The sequence below is a fragment of the Macrobrachium rosenbergii genome, chromosome 51 (assembly GCF_040412425.1).
Source record: "Macrobrachium rosenbergii isolate ZJJX-2024 chromosome 51, ASM4041242v1, whole genome shotgun sequence".
Lineage (NCBI taxonomy): Eukaryota > Metazoa > Arthropoda > Malacostraca > Decapoda > Palaemonidae > Macrobrachium > Macrobrachium rosenbergii.
The window spans coordinates 52740383-52760738 of record NC_089791.1 but is presented as its reverse complement, the minus strand read 5'-3'; the positions used below and the strand labels follow the sequence as shown (position 1 = coordinate 52760738).

Below are 20356 nucleotides of genomic sequence, written 5' to 3'. Positions count from 1 at the left end.
CTTTGGCCCTGTCTATTGCAGTCCCAAAAACGATACTGTCCCCCGAAGCCAAAAAGATGGAAGCCTTAGTACCCAATGACGATAGGCATCCCTTGTACGAGAACAACAGCCAGCGTTACGTGGACTTGCGAACAAAATTCCTGTTGAATTATCTCATCTTGGAGAGCGTGGATGAAAAGGACGTAAGAATCACCCAGCCAGAAGGTTTCACCGTGAAAAATTTATTGGGGAAGAATATAACCTTCGCCAAGGATGACCAAGGTCAGTTTACTCGAGGCCTTGTTTTGGGTTGGCAATTAGAGCGTGGTGATAGCAGATCAGCGTCGAACATTGAAACTTGAAAAAAAAGGACGCAGAAATTGGAGAACAAGTATATTTAAAAAATCCACATACAGTTTCGGAGCGTCATGTTCCCTCTTCAGCGTGGAGACATTAAGACACAACTTCCCTAGGGGACTAGTGCCGTCATTGCACCTCACGCGGCGCACTGTAGGCATTACTTAATGTTCTTTGCCCCTAGCTGCAATCCTTTCCATTCCTTTCCATCTCTTTCCATTCCTTTTGTGTACCTCCATTCATATTCTCTTTCATCAGTCTTGTTGTCCCCATCTCCAAACATTTGTTTCATAGTGCAACTGCGAGGTTTTCCCCTGTTACTCCTGTAAAACTTTTTTACTTGCAGTTCCCCTTACAGCATTGAATAATTTCATACAGGTCTCAAAGTGTTGCGCTTGCCTAAATTTCATATTCATTCACTCAAACCCAACATACTTCAGGTGTGCTCTTTGTTATATTGTGTTGTGTGTGTGTGTGTGTGTGTAGGCAGTAGGGGATTCTAAAGATTCACTGTAGTATCTCCTTCGTGCCTTTAACTTTAAATTTTATATTATCCTTCCAGTGCCTTCTTACTTAGATATCCAGCTTCTTTCATTCTACTTTGCTCCATTTTTTAACCTGTCATTTGAGAACAAATCTTTTGGGCGAATGGTATGGTAAGAGAGTAGAAAACTGACATAGTGGACACATTAAATTAATCTATAATAATTTCAACTTATCAAATGAATTTGACTACTTTATTGTTATATGATAATCTTTGAATGATGGTATTTTAGTTATACAAGCGCTTAGGGCAAGTTTTTCATGACCAGTAGAGCCCGTAAGGTGTGAAAATATCCATGACATTTTTTATTTGAAAGCGAACCTTCCTTATGTCATTGCTTACAAAATACAGTAACATTTTAACCACAGCCTCGATAAAAATGTTTTATATATAATGTATTTCAAACCTGTATGCTACAGAAAGCAAAGCAAGTGCTGTAATTTGAACTGCTGTTATTTAATCCTCCTTAAATTATGTGCCCTACTAATGGTAATCTATATTTATTAACTACCTTCTGCTCTCATCAGGGGTGACACAGCATGTAGTTTCTGTGGTTCTAGAATGTTATGCCAGCTCTGTTTCGCTTTCTCGTGTCTGTTGCTGTATTTCCGTGTTATTATCAGTGTGTTGTACTGCAGTATGCAGAAGGACTAAGTTCCTGTGTAATGCATGTATCCTTTTGAATGTATGTCTTTCCGTGGTATCAATACATCTTACGTGTCTACAGACTTCTTAAGTACAGTCTTGATTGTATCATGGTTTAAACTTTGGTACTTTTTTATCCTGGGCTTTTGTGGTCTCTATTCCCTCATATTTATCTATTTATCACCTTTTCCTGTAACTTTTCTCTCTCTCGGCGCCCTCTTGGGTTTATAGTCTGTTGACTCCCTCCATAAGGGTTTTCAGCTGGAGATTTGAAGAAAGTAAGAATGACGTGCCTTTGGAAATAGAGGATGAAGTGTCAAATAATAACTTGTAATTTTTCAGAATATGACATTGGAGCCATCTTCAAGAATTAATTGCGTTACCTTGCTTGCATTGTGGTCCTTTTTCAAATGAATAACGATACCTTTGCCTTCAAGTTTCATTTTCTTTGGAAGCAACCATTGACTGGTTGTAATGGTTGTTTATAAAAATCCTGTCACTTTTAGGCAACTGTCTCTGTTTAGCATATCAGGACAGCATGTAGTAGACCCAGTCTCCCTCTTGGTAGTGCACAATTCAGTTGTAAGTTGAAATTATTTTTGTGTATGTGAAGGACACATTGTCAGTCTTTAAACAATTTGTTATGTTTAGGTACAATACCATCATTATGCTTAGACTGCATGCCTCTTAGTCCCAAAGACTAAAATGCTGTTCATATAGCTGAATAAGCTAAGTTTGAGTTGTTTATGCCAATATTTAGGGACCTGTCCAGTAAGATACTTGATCACCAAAGGGACATTTAGCATTTACAACTTGGTAACTTTGCTTTGAATGCTTTTAATGCCTGTTGAGCTTAATGTTAAGGATTTTTGATGCATTCAAATAAATAATACTGAATTTGTGTAATCTGTTTCACAGGGAACCTGAAAATTAATGGATTTTTGGTTGAAAAAGTAGATACACTGGACGATGATATGAAGGTCTATCATTTATCAGACTTCTTGTTCGACCATTCTGAATTACAAGCGATCAGTGATGAATACAAGACATCAAACGCAGTAAATTCTTCAATTCAACAAACAGGTGAGTCTGATAATCTAAAATGTTTTAGTGAACAATAAATTTTTAACTTGTAGAATTTTTTGGTGTTTAATATAAAAAGCGTCATTACTTTGAAATACATACACATTGTTACATTATGAGTCTGTAAGGCTTATACTACAGAAAATCTTGTCGTTTGTCAATAAAATTCATAATTATTTTTTATTATCTGCTCCAAGGTGTGTGATTGATACCCAAATGATGTGTTTTTTTTATGAAGCTGTAAAGAAAACAGACTAGATTTTATAACTCTGAAAGTGTTGCCCCGATTTGAAGACACTTCAACGCCAAGTTGAGAATGCACAATAGAAGCTCAGTGGCATACTAACTGCCATGCTTTTCAGTGAAGTGTCTCTAAGAGGGTCTTCTACCAAGATATTCTGCTTAGGAACTGTAATGCTTTTAAACTCCCGTAGGGGGTAGTGCTGTCATTGTACATCACACTTAAGATTCTTTGCAGCGTCCCTTCGTCCCCTACCCGCAACCCCTTTCATTCCTTTTACTGTACCTCCGTTTATACTTTCTTTCTTCTATCTTACTTTCCACCCTCTCCCCACAATTGTTTCAATATTATTTTCAGCGCGGAATACCTATATGTCCCAGCGCTTGCCCTGTGGCTTAAATTTTATATTCCAGTTCCAGTATTTTTAAACAACTGAACTATTCGACAGCGGAGGTCTCTGCGTCATCGGTGGATGAAGTTCTTGTAGATGACTCGCCGGTCAAAGAAGCTGTCATTGAGTCAGAAGCTGCTGCCAGTGAGTCTGAAGTAGAAGCAGGGAGGAATCAGAGTCTGAACTACGTACCTGGCATTCCTGAATTCATTGAAGACAGTGGGTTGTCCCTGATCAACCTGTGGCGCTATTCTCTCAGGCACCAGGACTTGTCGTTCCTCATTGCAGAGCGGAAAAGTAAGCATATTAAAATAAAACATTTTATCTTAAGTCGCAAAGACTAAATCCACACTCCCTCCTACAATGTATGCTTTATGCTTCTGTTCAAGCTGTGCAGCTAACTTTGATATCGAAGTTAAAACCTTGAATTACATGACTTCAGGCTCTGAGTAAAATGAATGTGTTATACGAACAGTTCTCAGTTTCATTTCTGACCATTAAACTTTGTGCAGGCTCAAAGATAAGATGAAATGAAGGTTTTCCTTGTTGTATCACTGGTCACTAACAAGTACTCTTGTATCACTGTCAAATTCTGATTAAAATTAATGTTTTATAAAATTTAAAGATCTCACTTTTATTTCTGGCCATTAAAATTTGCGCAGGTTTGAAGATTAGGCGAAATGAAGGCTTTATTTGTTTTATCACTGATCACTGACAAATACTCTTGTATCACAGTCAACCTCTGATTAAAATGAATGTGTTTTACAAAATAGTTTTCAGTTTTATCAATGGCTATAAACTTTGCCCTGGCTTAAACAGTATATGAAAAGGAGTTTTTATTTTGAGTAAATCTGCTTTTTCACTGACCACTAACAAGTACTCTTGTATCACTGTTAAATTCTGATTAATGAATGTGTTATACAAAGAGTTTTCAGTTTTATTTTATTTTGATTAGGCTTAGAGATAAGATGAAATGAATGTTTTACTTGTTGTATCACTCCTCACTTAGAAGTACTCTTGTATCACTGCCAAATTCTTAGTTAAAATTAATGTTTTGCATAAAAGTTTTCAGTTTTATCAGTGATCGTTAAACTTTGTGCAGTCTTAAATATTAAGTGAAATGAAGGCTTTATTATGATTAAAACCATTATATCACCGATCACTAACAAGTACTTATTTATCACTTTCAAATCCTGATTAAGATTATTGTTTTAAAAAAAGCTTTAAGTTTGTTACTGACCATTTAACTTTGTGCAGACTTAAACAGTATGAAATGAAGGTTGCATTATGAACAATTTTGTTTTATCACTCATCACTAACAAGTACTGTACTCTCGTATCACTTCAGTCCCCATGACAGTCATATCTCCCATCAACGATAAGATGCAAAACATGGTACCAGAAGACTCGCCACATCCACTGTACGATGACAGCCCGGAGAGTGTGGCTCTCCGCACGGAGTTCCTCCTCGATTACCTTGCCCTCGACCGCATAAGTCCCAATGACACGAGGATCTCAGAGCATGACGGACTTAAAGTCCTAAATCTCAATCAGAGGGAGCTCTGGTTTTCCACTGATGTGGATGGTAAGTTTTTTGCTGGGGGTGTGATTTGGGTCTTAAGATAGAAATGGTGCTTCAGTAGTTACTCAGGTTTTTATTTGTTTATTAATTTTTTCATTTTTTTTTCTAATACCTGATCAGTTCTGCGTTTCCTGTTACCTTCTGCAACTTCTTTCAAATGGACATCATATTCTTTGGAAGCTTGAATTTCAAGTCAATGGCCCCTGTGGGCTTGTTTCATATGAATAGTGTTCATTTCCCTGAATAATACATACATAACACACACAATAATAATAATAATAATAATAATAATAATAATAATAATAATAATACACAATAATAATAATAATACACAAATTTATAATGTTTTTTCAAAAGGTGCTTCAATAGTTTCCTTAGTTGCAAAATGTATCTTTTAAAAAAGCTGTGTGCATTTTCCAATATTTATCACCTTCCAAAAACGTGTTGCATCTATTCGGTAGAAGGTCCTACTGTATCCATTTGTAAATAATATAAGTTATATCCACCTGTAAAAATTTGTTGCATAAGTTTGTCTTCATAAACCTATCTATTTTTATAAAAATGTTGCACGAATTGGGACACCTTCCAAAATTAAAGCAATCGTAATCAAAGAGTACAGAAATATCTTTTTCTGTTTCTCTCCACTGTAGGCACCACACGGTGCATTGCAGACATTACTTTCATGTCTCTTGCAGCATCCACCCTCCCAACAATTGTTTCATAGTGCACTGCGAGGTTTTCTCCTGCTTACACCCCTCTCAAACCTTTTGCTCACTCTCCTTTTCAGCTGAATGACCTCATCATAGGTCTCAGCTGCTTGGGCCTCTTCCCTAAACTTCATATTCCATCCCATTCCATTGTATCTCTAATGAAAATATAATCTTTCAGGTAATCTGATGATCAGTGGAGTACCTGTAGAGGATGTTGAGACGCTTCCTGATGGAACTCATATCTATACATTGTCTGACTTTCTTTTTGACCACAAGTTCTTAGTAAATGAAGCTCTTCGTAAGCTGTCTGCCCGCATGAAAATTACTGAAGCCCCGCATACAGGTCAGTAAAGTCAAAGCCACCTACAACTCTCTTGCTGTCCTTGTGTACAAAACCATTGTTGAATCACTGAAGCAACTGTTCATTGTCACATTGCAATTCTAGCTATAACTCGTATGTTTCTTTGGGAGTACCTGTACCCCTGATTCTATACATTCCTACATATTTCAGTTTTAGAAATTATTAACATTTTTTAAAAATCAATTAAATATCTTTCCTCTAAAATTTAAAGTTTAATAAGTATAGGAACAAGTGAGAGAGAGTATATATATATATATATATATTATTATATATATATATATATATATATATATATATATAATATATATATATATTATATATACTGATCAATATAATATATATATGCTTCGAACTGATCAATACATGAAATATCTGATATAAATATCTGGGACACGGAACCCCAAACTCAAAAGACCTTTGTAGGTCAGTTGGTGAACCCTGGCCTGCCGTCAATTGAAAGACGGGGTTCTAACCTGATGTGAGTCAGATTATATATATATATATATATGATTATATATATATATATATGTATATATATATATATATATATATATATATATATATATATATATATATATATATATATATCTACTGTACAGTGTTCTGCTAATGTTTTGGAACTATTTATATATGGTCAAACACCCGTAACTGATCTTAGAAAGATATCTAAGATTAACTGTTTAATTAGTAAGACCATTTTATTAGACAAAATAAATGAGCAAGATTTATTCCAAATGTCTTTTTTTTAGGTGCTGTCAATCAAACTGATTCCCAATCCCCAGAGGGCCAAGTTTAGTGAAACAACTTTCGCAGAGTGAAGATAGAAAGGTAAAACTAGCAGGAGTCAATCATTGTCCATTACTTTGTTGCTCTAGTCAAATATTTTTTGTTTTTTGTTTTTTTTTTTGTAATCTAGCGCAAACTTTTTCACTGTGTGGCATTTTTTCATTATTAAGTACTTTGATTTATGTGGTTTTTGTGGCCTAATTCGAATCTGGATGCATTTGAAAATGAGGGATTCGCTTGTATGTCCTTAATCTTGGTGTATTTGTATTCTGTAGTTTTGTAGCACTTATTAAGCTCCCTGTGAGTCTGACTGTAGGATATCTTCTTTTATATGCTTAGGACAGTGGAGTCTCTGTAGGATTGCCTGTAAGTCAAGAAGCCTGTAAAGTATTGTGAAGTAGCTTAGCATGTTTTTGAGAATGTCATATAATCTTTTTTATCTATATAAAACTGTTATTCGGAATTTGACGCAGAGCATGTTAGAATGGCATTGTAGATAGTAAATACTGTACCTTGTATTTATTGCTGTCTTTTGTAGAGGTGAAAAAAACATTCGAGGTGAATTCATGAAAACGAATAAAACACTGTAAAATTTTAATTCACCTTAAGATATAGTTGTTCTTTATCATCTTTAAAAGCAGTTTGAGGATCTTAACATTGCAAAGGGAAAGAAATAAGTAAGTCAGGTTTTACAGGAAAATAAATATAAAATATTTAAGAAGCAGACTTGCCATATTTAAAAGGTAACTTAAGATTTTATTTTGGAAAAATGATCAGCCCTGCTAGAGAAAAGAATTTTCTTTCAGTGGTCTGGTAGTTTATACTTAAAGTGAGCCTTATGGGAAAATTCAGTCCTTTAGAATGGATTAAATCCCCTTCAATATAATTTAAATTGAGCCTTATGGGAAAATTCAGTCCATTAGAATGGATTAAATCTCCTTCAATATAATTTAAATTGAGCCTTATGGGAAAATTCAGTCCTTCAGAATGGATTAAATCCCCTTCAATATAAATGTTTTTTTCATTATATTTTTTGTATAGGATGCAGAGCAATTGCTCGTTATAGTTATTAGATATTATTAACTGTTATTTTAGAATCACATTACGTATACTCGCGCCTCTCTCTTCTCCATTATTCATTGTAGGTTCTTCAGATAGCCTTTGTCATTGTAATTAATGTCATTTCCTTCAATATACATCAACATTGTAACACTGTCTTTCATTAACCAGATAGAACAATGTGAACTTGGGAAAGGATGTTGGGAGTGAATGGAAAAAGACACCTTCTTGAGCAGAGAAAATGAAATTTTCATGTGCTGGGTAATATGAAGGTTTCGCTTGAAAGGAGAAATAAATCCTTCACATATTTCTTCTGAGTGTAATAATCTGCACAAAGTAAATGGTATTAAAGGTTCCTCGTTGCATCCCTGCCTTTTACAGTCCTTCAATTATCAGGTTTCACCTTATCCGGACTTTGACGTTATCCAGAGGGTCCCCAGCACCACAATGTATGTGTAAAATACATATACAATTCATAAAAATTAAATAAAATATATGTACCATTCATAAAAATTAAATAAACAGTGCTCGAATGGTTGGCAATACTGCACAAGTAAAAACAAGTGTTGGTAACGCTGCTTACAGGCATAGGCAGGCTGAGGAATGGTCATTGTATGGGTGGTAGGCCAGGAAAGAGTTTTGTGGATTTTTTTGGGGGGGGAACCCGGATGGAGTGGGTTGGGATTGGTAGGTGGCCATTCTTCTCTTGAGAGCTTTCACGACTGCTGTTGGCTTGAAAGCACTACGTCACTTTACATGTCATCACATGTCACTTTGTTTATCGCTTTGAATTGGCTGAGACAGATACATCATCACTACAAAAGGATATGGTAGATGCAGGGGTGGGCAAGCACATGTCTTTTTTGTAAACTTTCGCAATGTCAATGAGTTGAAGGCAGCTGCAATGAAGTTTGCAGGTCTGCATAGGGTTGCAGACTTTAAGGGGCCCGAGCTGTGGCTTGAGACCTTGGATGCTGCTGCGGAAGGAACAGAGGAATTTTGCCAGACACTGAAAAGACTTGGTGATAAAGGAAGGCCTTCTTTTAAGTCATATTTACAACGCCTACGAAACTGGCCTATTCTATCGCTACTTGCCCACTAACACAGGCTGATAAGGAAAAGAATTTATCTGGTTGAAAGCTGTAGAAGCAATGTGTGTCTGCTTTATGTGCAAATGCTTCTGGTGGGCATCGTTGCAAACCAGTGGTAGTGTGACATGCAAAGTAACTGTGTGCCCTGTATGGTTAATGGATAATCTCCCAGTGATTAGGTACCACTTGGCAGACATGGTTCACCTCAGATGTTTCCAGTTGGTTATTCATCATCAGACACAGGACCTTGGAATTGTTAGACATCGGGTGAAGGCTTTGCTTCTCGTGGATGTACTGTACATAATTGTTTTCTGTATTACATAATTCTCAGGTGACTGGCGAATATCATTACAGTATTGTTTACCAATATGCTGTTTGCCCAAAGAGTTGTGGCTTGAGAGAAATACCTGGCTGTAGTTACTTTCACATCCTCTTTATTATGTACATACACCTTCCGACTTATCTCATTTCATTCACATTCGACAATCAGATATCAATTTCTTAAAGAAAAGTTAGCTTAGCTGTTCTTTCCTTTCTTCCAATTAATGCTGTAATACAGCATTGTCATTCTCATTACTGTAAAATTTCAGTAACTTAACCCGTAGTAGTTTTTATTATTGTTAATATTATAATAATAATATATTAATACACACACATAATAATAATAATAATTATTATTATTATTATTATTATTATTATTATTATTATTATCATTATTATTATTATTATTATTATTATTATCAGTAGTAGCAGTAGCAGTATTAGTAGAATAAGTGGATTTATGTGTACTGCACACTTATGACGACACCAGTGGTCACTGACACTGTATTTTAGTAGTAGCAGTAGATATAGTGCTATTGTTTTGTGAGCATGTTCTGTTCACTATAACATGGCGAAAACAGGAATCCAGAATGCATTAAACGTTAAAAATTTTTTTTTACCACCTGACTGTATTGCAATACGCAGAGTTCTGGATAAAGCTGCACAAAGAGCTTTGGATAAAGGTATAAAAGTGTACAAAGTGTTAGATAAGTGTGTACAAAGATGTTGGATAAAGGTGCACAAAGAGTTTTGTATAAAGGTGTACAAAGAATTGTGGGTAAAGATATACAGAGTTGGATAAAGGTGTATAACGAGTTGGATAATGGTGTGCAGAGTCTTGAATAAAGGTGTACAAATAATTTTGGATAAAGGTGCACGGACAGTTTTGGAAAAAAAGTTGCACAATGAGTTTTGTATAATAGTGTACAAAGAGTTTTAGATAAAGGTGCACAAAGATTTTTGGATAAAGATAACAAATGATGTTGGATAAAGGTGCATGGAGAGCTTTGTACAAAGGTGTACAAAGAATCTTTGATAATGGTGTACGCAGAGATTTGGATGAGGGCATACAAATAGTTTTGGGCAAAGTTTATAAAGAGCTTTGAATAAAGTTTAACAAAGAGTTCTGGATAAAGGTGTATAAAAGTGTATAGTGCTGAATAAAGGTTTGCAAAGTTTGGATAAAGGTTTAAAAAGAGTTTTGGATAAAGGTTTACAAAGAGTTTTGGATAAAGGTTTACAAAGATTTTTGGATAAAAGTTTACTATGAGTTTTGGATAAAGGTTTATAAAGAGTTTTGGATAAAAGTTTACAATGAGTTTTGGGTAAAGGTTTATAAAGAGTTTTGGATAAAGGTTCACAACAAGTTTTGGATAAAGGTGTACAAAGAGTTTTGGATAAAAGTTTACTGTGAGTTTTGGATAAAGGTTTACAAAGAGTTTTGGATAAAGGTTTATAAAGTGTTTTGGATAAAAGTTTACAATGAGTTTTGTTTAAATGTTTATAAAGAGTTTTGGACAAAAGTTCACAATGAGTTTTGGATAAAGGTTTACAAAGAGTTTATGAAAAAAAGGTGTATAAAAGTGTACAAAAAGTGTTGAATAAAGGCTCACAAATAGTTTTGGATAAAAGCGCACAAATAGTTTAGGATAAAGATATGTCAAGATGTATAAAGAATTTTGGATAACGGTGTACAAAGAGTTTTGAATAACACCCACCAGTAAACTGTTTACCCTAGTGGCTTCAGAGTAGAATTAGATAAAAATTACACCTGAATCAAGGATGAACCTCATGCATGAGATTTCCGTTACATTAATATACAAAATTAATGTTGATTTTGCCAATAAAAGTACTTGAGGTTTTAGAAACTTTGTATAAGATGGTTAGTGGTACATAGTCTCCAGATAAGTGTTTGTGTGTGTGAGTGTGTTTTTGTTGGTGACCGCAAGCCGTTACCTTGCCCAGACCCAACGATTATTAAAAGAGAAGTGAAGGGAATGGATAAATAAAGACTGTGGTATAGGCCTGTTTAAAGGATATATATATTATTAATTCCCAAATGTAGGCTATATATTATTATTATTATTATTATTATTATTATTATTATTATTATTATTATTATTATTATTTGACCAATGTTTGCAGTTTATTTCTACTATTAATATATCAAGCCCACTATGTTACTCAGCATATCTTTGTTAATTCACCTTTATTGATAGATTGATTTACTATTTATTCTTGTTTTGGAGCAAGAGTATGCATATGCTATATTCTCTGAAAGTTAATAATATTAATAATAATAATATAATAATAACACACATAATAATAATAATAATAATAATAATTAATAGCATAGTAAACTTAGGAGTATGATTTTCTTTATAGTTACCCCGTAAATTCGTATTTCATTCCCTTTAAGAACAAAATTAGAGAAAACGAAGTCAATGTTTTGGGAAACTTTATTATAAAAGTAATATAGACTAGTTTGCAAGCAGTGTCAACAGTTTTTTTTTTTTTATTTATCTATTTATTTTTTTAATTCTACAGAAAATCTCCGCTGGACGCTGTGTTTGGTACCAGCCCCTCGGGGATAAACGTAAAAACATAAACAAAAGACGGTTAATTTCCTAAATTATCTCTGTAAATTTTAAAAATGATTCCGTAAATTGCCCAGATTATCTCGGTAAATTTCCGCAATTATCTCCGTAAATTTCCCAGATTATTTCTCAAGGTGTCTCGGTAAATATCTCGAGTTATCTCGGTAAATTTCTAAAATTATCTCTGGGTAGATTTAAAATTATCTCTGCAAATTTCCCAGATCATTTCTGCGTATCTTGGTAAATTTTACACACACACACACAATTTACACACACATTATTATTTAAGATGACAGTTATACACACATATACATATATATATATATATATATATATATATATATATATATATATATTGTGTGTGTGTGTGTTAAATAAAAAAGTGAAACGGCACATAAAATTGTCATAATGTTACCATGTGTATGAATTGCCGACGGCGTCTATATACATTTTCCAGACAGAAAACTACAACCCACCGTAAAGACAGCAGTGAGACCAAGATAATCCATACCTTGGGCCATGTTTTACAGTAAATTTAACAAATAACGGCTAAGAATAAAATAAGCAAATAAAGGAAAGCATTAGCGAAATTATTATTATTATTATTATTATTATTATTATTATTATTATTATTATTATTATTATTATTATTATTATTATTATTATTATTATTATTCAGAAGATGAACCCTATTCATATGGAGCAAGCCCACCACAGGGGCCACTGACTTGAAATTCAAGCTTCCAAAGAATTTTATGGTGTTCATTTCAAAGAAGTAACAGAAGGTAATAGGAATCATAGATTAAACTATTATTATTATTATTATTATTATTATTATTATTATTATTATTATTATTATTCCTTGAAAAAAAGTAACAGAAGGTAATAGGACATAAAGAAAGAAAGAATTCAGTTATTGCAAATGAAAAAAATAAGTTAATGCATTATTAAATATCTAGACAAAAATGCAAGTAAATTATTAAAATACAAAGAGAGATGCGTTATGGTAGTAATACATTACATCTTTGCTTGAACTTTTGGGGTTCCAGTTGCACAATATTATCCTCATTGCAATTATTGGACATTTTCTGTCTTCACATATTCATCGAGAGGTCCTTCCCACCTCTGAGGCGAGTCCAGGTGGCCGGCTAAACCTGGCTGATTTTTTCTTTATTTTATTTTTTTTTTTGAGGGGAGGGAAGATTGGGGGGAATTCACAGGTGGTCAAGAGGTCGGGGGAGAGAGAGAGAGAGAGAGAGAGAGAGAGAGAGAGATGAAAGAGGAATGGCACATATAGAGATGATACATATATAAATTAGGAGTGGGGAGGGAGAAAGAGTGACAGTGAGAGGAAAAGAGAGGAGAGAGAGAGAGATAACAGAGGAATGGGGTAGGAGGTATATATAAATTAGGGAGTGGGGAGAGAAAGGAGAGAGTATATATATAATTAATATATATATATATATATATATATATATATATATATATATATATATGTGTGTGTGTGTGTGTGTGTGTGTGTGTATGAAGAGAGAGAGAAAATGGGGGAGGGGGAGGAGGTTAGACCAGGGCCCACTTACCATGAGTTGGTGAAATCTTGAAATGGCCAATAGCGAAAGACGGCAGGTGTTCTTGGCTGTGGGGAGGGAGGGTGGTAGTTAGAAGCAGCCACGCGCCGGCCGTTACACCTGGGCGCTTGTGAAAACCGTCCTCCAATTACCTCATTATTATTATTATTATTATTATTATTATTACAAATCTTTTTCCTTCCTCGCCCCCTCCTCCTTCCTTCCTTACCCTCCCAACGCCACCTCCCCTTACATTTCTTTCACTGTACCTCCGTTCATACTCTCTCCCTTCCATCTTCCTTTACTCAGCCCGCTCCTAACAATTGTTTCATAGTGCAACGGCAAGGTTTTCCTCCTGTTACACCTTTCAAACCTTTTTACCTTCAATTTCCCTCTCAGTGATGAATGACCTCGTCATAGGTCCCACCGCTTGCTTGGCCTTTGGCCTAAATTTTAATATTCTGTTTCATTCCATTCCATTCCATTCATCCTCTCCTCCACCTTATCCTACCCCATCCTGTCTCCTCTAATGCTTATTCCTTCAGGTCGCGTAATTATTGCGATCATCAGGCTTTTAGGATTGACCTAATTATATTGCCCCCACAAATCGTTATTATAACGTTTGCTTGTCAAGCTACATTTAATCATTTTAAGTCCTTCGTTCTCGCTTTCCGTCTGTTTAGATAAATAGTCTCGTTGTGGTTGGCTGATTTGCATATTCTTCTCAATTATATTTATTTGTTGATCCTTCTCTCATAGAGACACTTATTTCATCCGAATTATATTTATTTGTTGGTCCTTTCCTGATGGAGTCACTTATTTCATCTGAATGATATTTATTTAATGGTCTTTTCCTGACAGAGTCATTTATTTATCAGAATGATATTTATTTAATGGTCTTTTCCTGATAGGGTCACTTATTTCATTTGAATTATATTTGTTTATTGCTCCTTTCCTGATAGTCATTTATTTCATATGAATTATATATATTTATTGATCCTTTCCTGATAGAGTCATTTATTTCATCTGAATTATATTTATTTAGTGATCCTTTCCTGATAGAGTCACTTATTTCATCTGAATTATATTTATTTATTGATCCTTTCCTGATAGAATCATTTATTTCATCTGAATTATATTTATTTATTGATCTTTTCCTGATAGAGTCATTTATTTCATCTGAATTATATTTATTTATTGATCCTTTCCTGATAGAGTCATTTATTTAATCTGAATTATATTTATTTATTGATCCTTTCCTGATAGAGTCACTTATTTCATCTGAATTGTATTTATTTATTGATCCTTTCCTGATAGAATAATTTATTTCATCTGAATTATATTTATTTATTGATCCTTTCCTGATAGAGTCATTTATTTCATCTGAATTATATTTATTTATTGAACCTTTCCTGATACAGTCACTTATTTCGTCTGAATTATATTTATTTATCGACCCTTTCCTGGTAGAGTCACCTATTTCATCTGAATTATATTTATTTGTTGATCCTTTCCTGATAGAGTCACTTATTTCATCTGAATTATATTTATTTATCGACCCTTTCCTGGTAGAGTCACTTATTTCATCTGAATTATATTTATTTTTTGATCCTTTCCTGATAGAGTCACTTATTTCATCTGAAATATATTCATTTATTGATCCTTTCCTGATACAGTCACTTATTTCATCTGAATTATATTTATTTATCGAACCTTTCCTGATAGAGTCACTTATTTCATCTGAATTATATTTATTTATTGATCCTTTCCTGGTAGAGTCACGTTTTTCATCTGAATTATATTTATTTGTTGATCCTTTCCTGATAGAGTCACTTATTTCATCTGAATTATATTTAGTTATCGACCCTTTCCTGGTAGAGTCAGGTATTTCATCTGAATTATATTTATTTGTTGATCCTTTCCTGATACAGTCACTTATTTCATCTGAATTATATTTATTTATCGACCCTTTCCTGGTAGAGTCACGTATTTCATCTGAATTATATTTATTTATTGTTTCTTTCCTGATAGAGTCACTTATTTCATCTGAATTATATTTATTTATTGTTCCTTTCCTGATAGAGTCACTTATTTCATCGGAATTTTATTTATTTATTGATCCTTTCCTGGTAGAGTCACTTATTTCATCGGAATTATATTTATTTATTGTTCCTTTCCTGGTAGAGTCACTTATTTCATCGGAATTTTATTTAGATTGTTTTCCTAGAGTCTTATTTCATCGGAATTTTATTTATTTATTGTTCCTCTCCTGATACAGAACTTATTTCGGGTGAAGTTCATTGACTGATGTGACGCTGGTTCTTGGGACTCTAGTCTTATAAGCCTACTGTGAATACTGTAAGGAATAATGAATTGTTTTTGCTCTAAAGAAAGACTAACTTCATTGACCTACGGGCGAGGCCCACTTTTTAATTTTGAGTTTTTCACCTCTGTTTTTCGAGACAATATCATTCTTTCTATCGTTGGATTTTACTTAATATATATTTATATATATATATATATATATATATATATATATATATATATATATATATATATAAAGAGCCAGAAGGTAATATTAAATGCATTAGCACATAATCTTCTTCCGTGTATCTAAACATACACTTCTTCAGGTACAGTGCTTTGATACATACGAATATATGTGTATATATATATATATATATATATATATATATATATATATATATATATATATATATATATATATATATATATATTTATATATGTGTGTGTGTGTGTGTGTGTGTGTGTGTGTGTGTATACATATATATATATATATATATATATATATATATATATATATATATATATATGTATATATATACATATATATACAATTCCTGATGAATTTTTTTAAAATCCAGCAGTTCCGCTCTTCCGGCCTTCGTTCGACAACGAGCGCAAGAAGCTTTGTGATGGGTGAGTCGACTGTTCCCCGGCCGGTAGGCAGGCTGTCGATAAAAAAAAAAAAACCGAGATCGAAGACTGTTTGTTAAAGTTCCTTGAATTAATTCCGCCGCTGCCAAAAATATTGAGGCAACGAAGCCAGACAGATGGCGCGTGACCATGGAGACGCTTCGGTAGGCAACCTCTGGGAGAGATTATCATCTATAGCGTGTCTGGCTCGCTTGCGCTGCTATGATATTACGAGAGAGAGAGAGAGAGAAGAGCGATAATAGACTGAGAGAGAGAGAGAGAGAGAGAGAGAGAGAGAAATAGAAGGGAACTGAGAGAGATGGAGAGCAAGAGAGAGAGACACAGAAATAGGAATGAAGTGAGAGAGGAGAGAGGGTGATAGAAATAGTAGGGAAATGAGAGAGAGAGAGAGAAGGGAAATGAGAGGGAGAGAAATACAAGGGAAGTGAAAGAGAAAGAAAGAGAGACAGCAAACAGGGGAAGAGAGAGAGAGAGAGGGGGCGAATATCAAGTACAGTACATGAACTAATGAAACCATAACACTGGGAGGGATAGAGTTCGATTGTAAATGAAGAGGAACTTTTTTTCTTTTCCAATGTTGTTTTCTAGTGTTTTTTATTTGGTTGCTTTTAGTCATACATAGTTACAGAACCACAACAAAAATATTTTTTTCAAACTGATTCTACACGTTTATACAACAAAACACGTCACATTCAGAGAGTATTTCGTTTCAAATAATTTTTCGTTTGGTGAAATGTTTGCAAATTATATAACCTTATTGGATCCTTACTAAATAGTGTCACTATACTTGCCCAGACTGACATGTCTGATGCATTCGTTAACTGGGTGAAACAGATCAACTGTGAACATGCGTAGAAGCATTATTTTGTCCTGCTGTTCATAATAAACAAAGGTATCCAGAAATGAAAACATTCTTCGTGTTTGTCTTGAACGGTTAAGAAAAAAGCCAAATTTAAGTGAATTAATATAAAGCATTGTTTTATATTTATTCACTTAAACTCTGTTTTATACAGTGGTTTTTCCTTAAGGAAACAACAGTATGTTTAGATTAATAAAAAAAATACCTTTGAATTATTCGTTCGGTGTTTAAGAAAAAAAAACATTATAAAGCCAAGTTTAAGTGAATAAATATGAAACACTGTTTTATATCTATTCCCTTAAATTTGGTTTTATACAGTTTTTTAACCAAATATTATATATATATATATATATATTATATATATATACCAATATTTATATATATATATGTATATATATATATATATATATATATATATATATATATATATATATATATATATATATATATATATGTTTTTGATAAAAATAACTTTGAATTAATCATTCATGTTACAAGTATATATATGACTCTTGAAGAAGCAAGATTCTTTATGTAGCATTGACAACAAACATCAGATATGTGGGATTCTTGGTTGACAACAATTGATTGGCTTAAATTGCCCCAGGTAGGTGGGTAGTGCTGTCAGCACCTCACGCGACGCACTGTGGGCATTACTCAAGGTTCTTTGCATGTCCCTTCGACCCAGAGCTGCAACCCCTTATTATTCCTTTTACTGTAAGTCCGTTCATATTCTCTTTCTTCCGTCTCACTTTTCACCCTCTTCTAACGATTGTTTTGTTATTTTCAGCGCTGAATGACCTCCTAGGTTCCCAGCGCTCGGCCTTTGGCCTAAATTTTATATTAGGTTCTTTGGAGCGTACCTTGGACCCCTAGCTGCAACCCCTTTCATTCTTTTTACGGTACCTCCTCCATTCATAGTCTATTCCATCTTGCTATCCTCCCTCTCCTAACGATTGTTTCATCAATATTTTCAACGCTGAATGACCTCATAGGTTCCCAGCGCTTGGCCTTTGGTCTAAATATTATATTCCAATTCCAATTGGTGAAGGAGACCTCTGGACTCCACCCAGCCAGCAAAAACATCCGGGTGTTTGTGAGGGCAACACCGTAATAATTCCGAGAGGGAAGAAAGAGGTATTTCGACTGATTAAAAGCCGTGAAAAATAATGAAGGAAAAAAGATCCGGAAGTCTTGTTCGTTCGGGCAATAACGGATGACCTTTTTGTTTGTCATCTACATCCGTAGTAAAGTCTAGTAATTAGCTCCCTAATTAATATTTCTATCAAAGAGTTTCCGAGAAAAGTCTGCGAGAGGAAGGATTGTTAAGAGAGATTGCGAGGGACAATAAATGAACTGGACGAACTTGATATATTTGCAGGGAAGGAAGGCTGGAGAAACGGAACGAAAATAACGGGACGACTTTTGCACATCCGTTGGGGGGCAGTGCCGTCAGTGCACCTAGCGCGGTGCACTGCAAGCATTAATCAAGGTTCTTTGCAGCGGCCCTTCGGCCCCTAGCTGCAACCCCTTTCATTCCTTTTACTGTACCTTCGTTCATATTCTCTGTCTTCCATCTTACTTTCTACCCTCTCCTGACAATTGATTCATAGTGCAACTACGAGGTTTTACCCTGTTACATCTTTCAAACCTTTTTACTCTCAATTTCCGTTTCAGCGCTGAATGACCTGATAGGTGCCAGCGCTTGGCCTTTGGCCTAAATTCTAAATTCTATCCTATTCTTATTTTTTCCTCCCATAGGCTGCCCAGAAGAAAGAGACCGTCCCGGGACAAGGCCGATATAATTTACAATCTGCCAGCACTTGAGGAGTCAATAACACTTTTTTTTTTTTTTCATTGCATCATTTATTTCTATTAGTGAATCTGGGCTAGATTTTGGGCATCTATATAATCCGTTTAGATGACCAGAAACTAAATCATCCTTACCCTACCCTGTGATGAAAACAGTTTAAATTCTTGTCTTTTATTGTAATTTTTTTACTGTACATAATCCTTTACTCGTCATCAAATTTTAGATCTTTCGCACAGTTTACGTTTTCAGTGTAAGAAACGCAGAACAATAGTGTCAAGCTGTTTACCCTTATTGACCTGGTATAAGGAAGATGTGGCAACCTGTCTGCCATAACTACAAGATATCCCAACTTAGGTCAAGGCTCTATGAATCAAATCTGGCAAAAGTGGCACCGTCTAAAACGTACTACATGATCGTAATCATTTTGGTTTGACTATAAGATATAAATGCTATACAGATAAAATCCGGAAACGATGTCACTCGCTCTTTTGCGGTCTTGGGTCTTCCTACTAAACTCGTGTCTGTTGCAAGATTCTGATCTTTCGATTTTAGGGCCACACGGCTTGTCTTTTCTTAGGAAGCCAATTGAAAACATTTTCACGTTTAATGAGGGGCTGGACTTTTTGTTCAGGAATATTTTCACGTTTCATGAGAGCTGGACTTTTTCAGGAACATTTTCCTGTTTAATGAGAGCTGGCCTTTTTTTTCAGAAATATTTCCACGTTTAATGAGAGTTTGATTTTTTCCAGGAACATTTTCACGTTCGATTAGAGCTCGACTTTTTTCAAGAACGTGTTTGCATTTAATGAGAGACTTTTTCAGGAACATTGTCATTTTAATAAGACCCGGACTTTTTTTCAGGAACATTTTCACGTTTAGTGAGAGCTGAAACTTTTTGCAGGAACATTTTCATGTTTAATGAGAGCTTGACTTTTTCTCAGGAACCTTTTCACGTTTAATGAGAGATTCATACTGAAATTAAGGGTATTTTTGCATATGAAAATGTGACATCACATTTTATAACAACAAAAATTGATGGAAAACTTCTTGATAGAAGGAGAGCTCCTCAGATCCTCACCCACTATTTTCCCACTTTACAGGATGGAGTAAAATCAGCCCAAAGCAGCAGAAGCCAGTTGGCGGGGATAGAAATGCCTACTCTATAAGGTATTTGTCACAGAAGGGGCTACGGCTGCGTCGGTACCTGCAAATTAACGAGGGGCGGACAGGTAAGTTCGTACTGACGGCCTTTTTTCATCTGTAGAATTTTGACAGCCGATGAGAATGAATACCGGGAGATGAAAGAGAGATGCCGAAGGAAATGGGTGAAGGAAGTAATCTCTTTAAAAGGACTTTTGGGAAGATGAGTGGGGCTGTTCTATGTTTGCCAAATTAAATACCTTACATATTTA

General features: G+C 34.5%; 1 protein-coding gene across 4 annotated transcripts in view; it reads left to right on the top strand.

The window, feature by feature from the left end:
- LOC136833407 (uncharacterized) overlaps positions 1-20175 on the top strand; it is a 68849-nt gene extending 48674 nt beyond the window's left edge. For 2 of the 4 annotated variants that reach the window (XM_067095514.1, XM_067095511.1), the window contains exons 14-20: positions 22-261; positions 2444-2608; positions 3298-3537; positions 4588-4824; positions 5710-5874; positions 6642-6720; positions 20045-20175. In XM_067095514.1, coding sequence (XP_066951615.1) covers positions 22-261; positions 2444-2608; positions 3298-3537; positions 4588-4824; positions 5710-5874; positions 6642-6688 — 1094 coding nt within the window. In that variant the 3' untranslated portion in view covers positions 6689-6720; positions 20045-20175. Of the gene's footprint in view, positions 1-21; positions 262-2443; positions 2609-3297; positions 3538-4587; positions 4825-5709; positions 5875-6641; positions 7889-20044 lie in introns of those variants that run through there. The other 2 variants (XM_067095513.1, XM_067095510.1) reach the window with 1 other exon arrangement.
- The last annotated feature ends 181 nt before the right edge of the window (positions 20176-20356 follow it).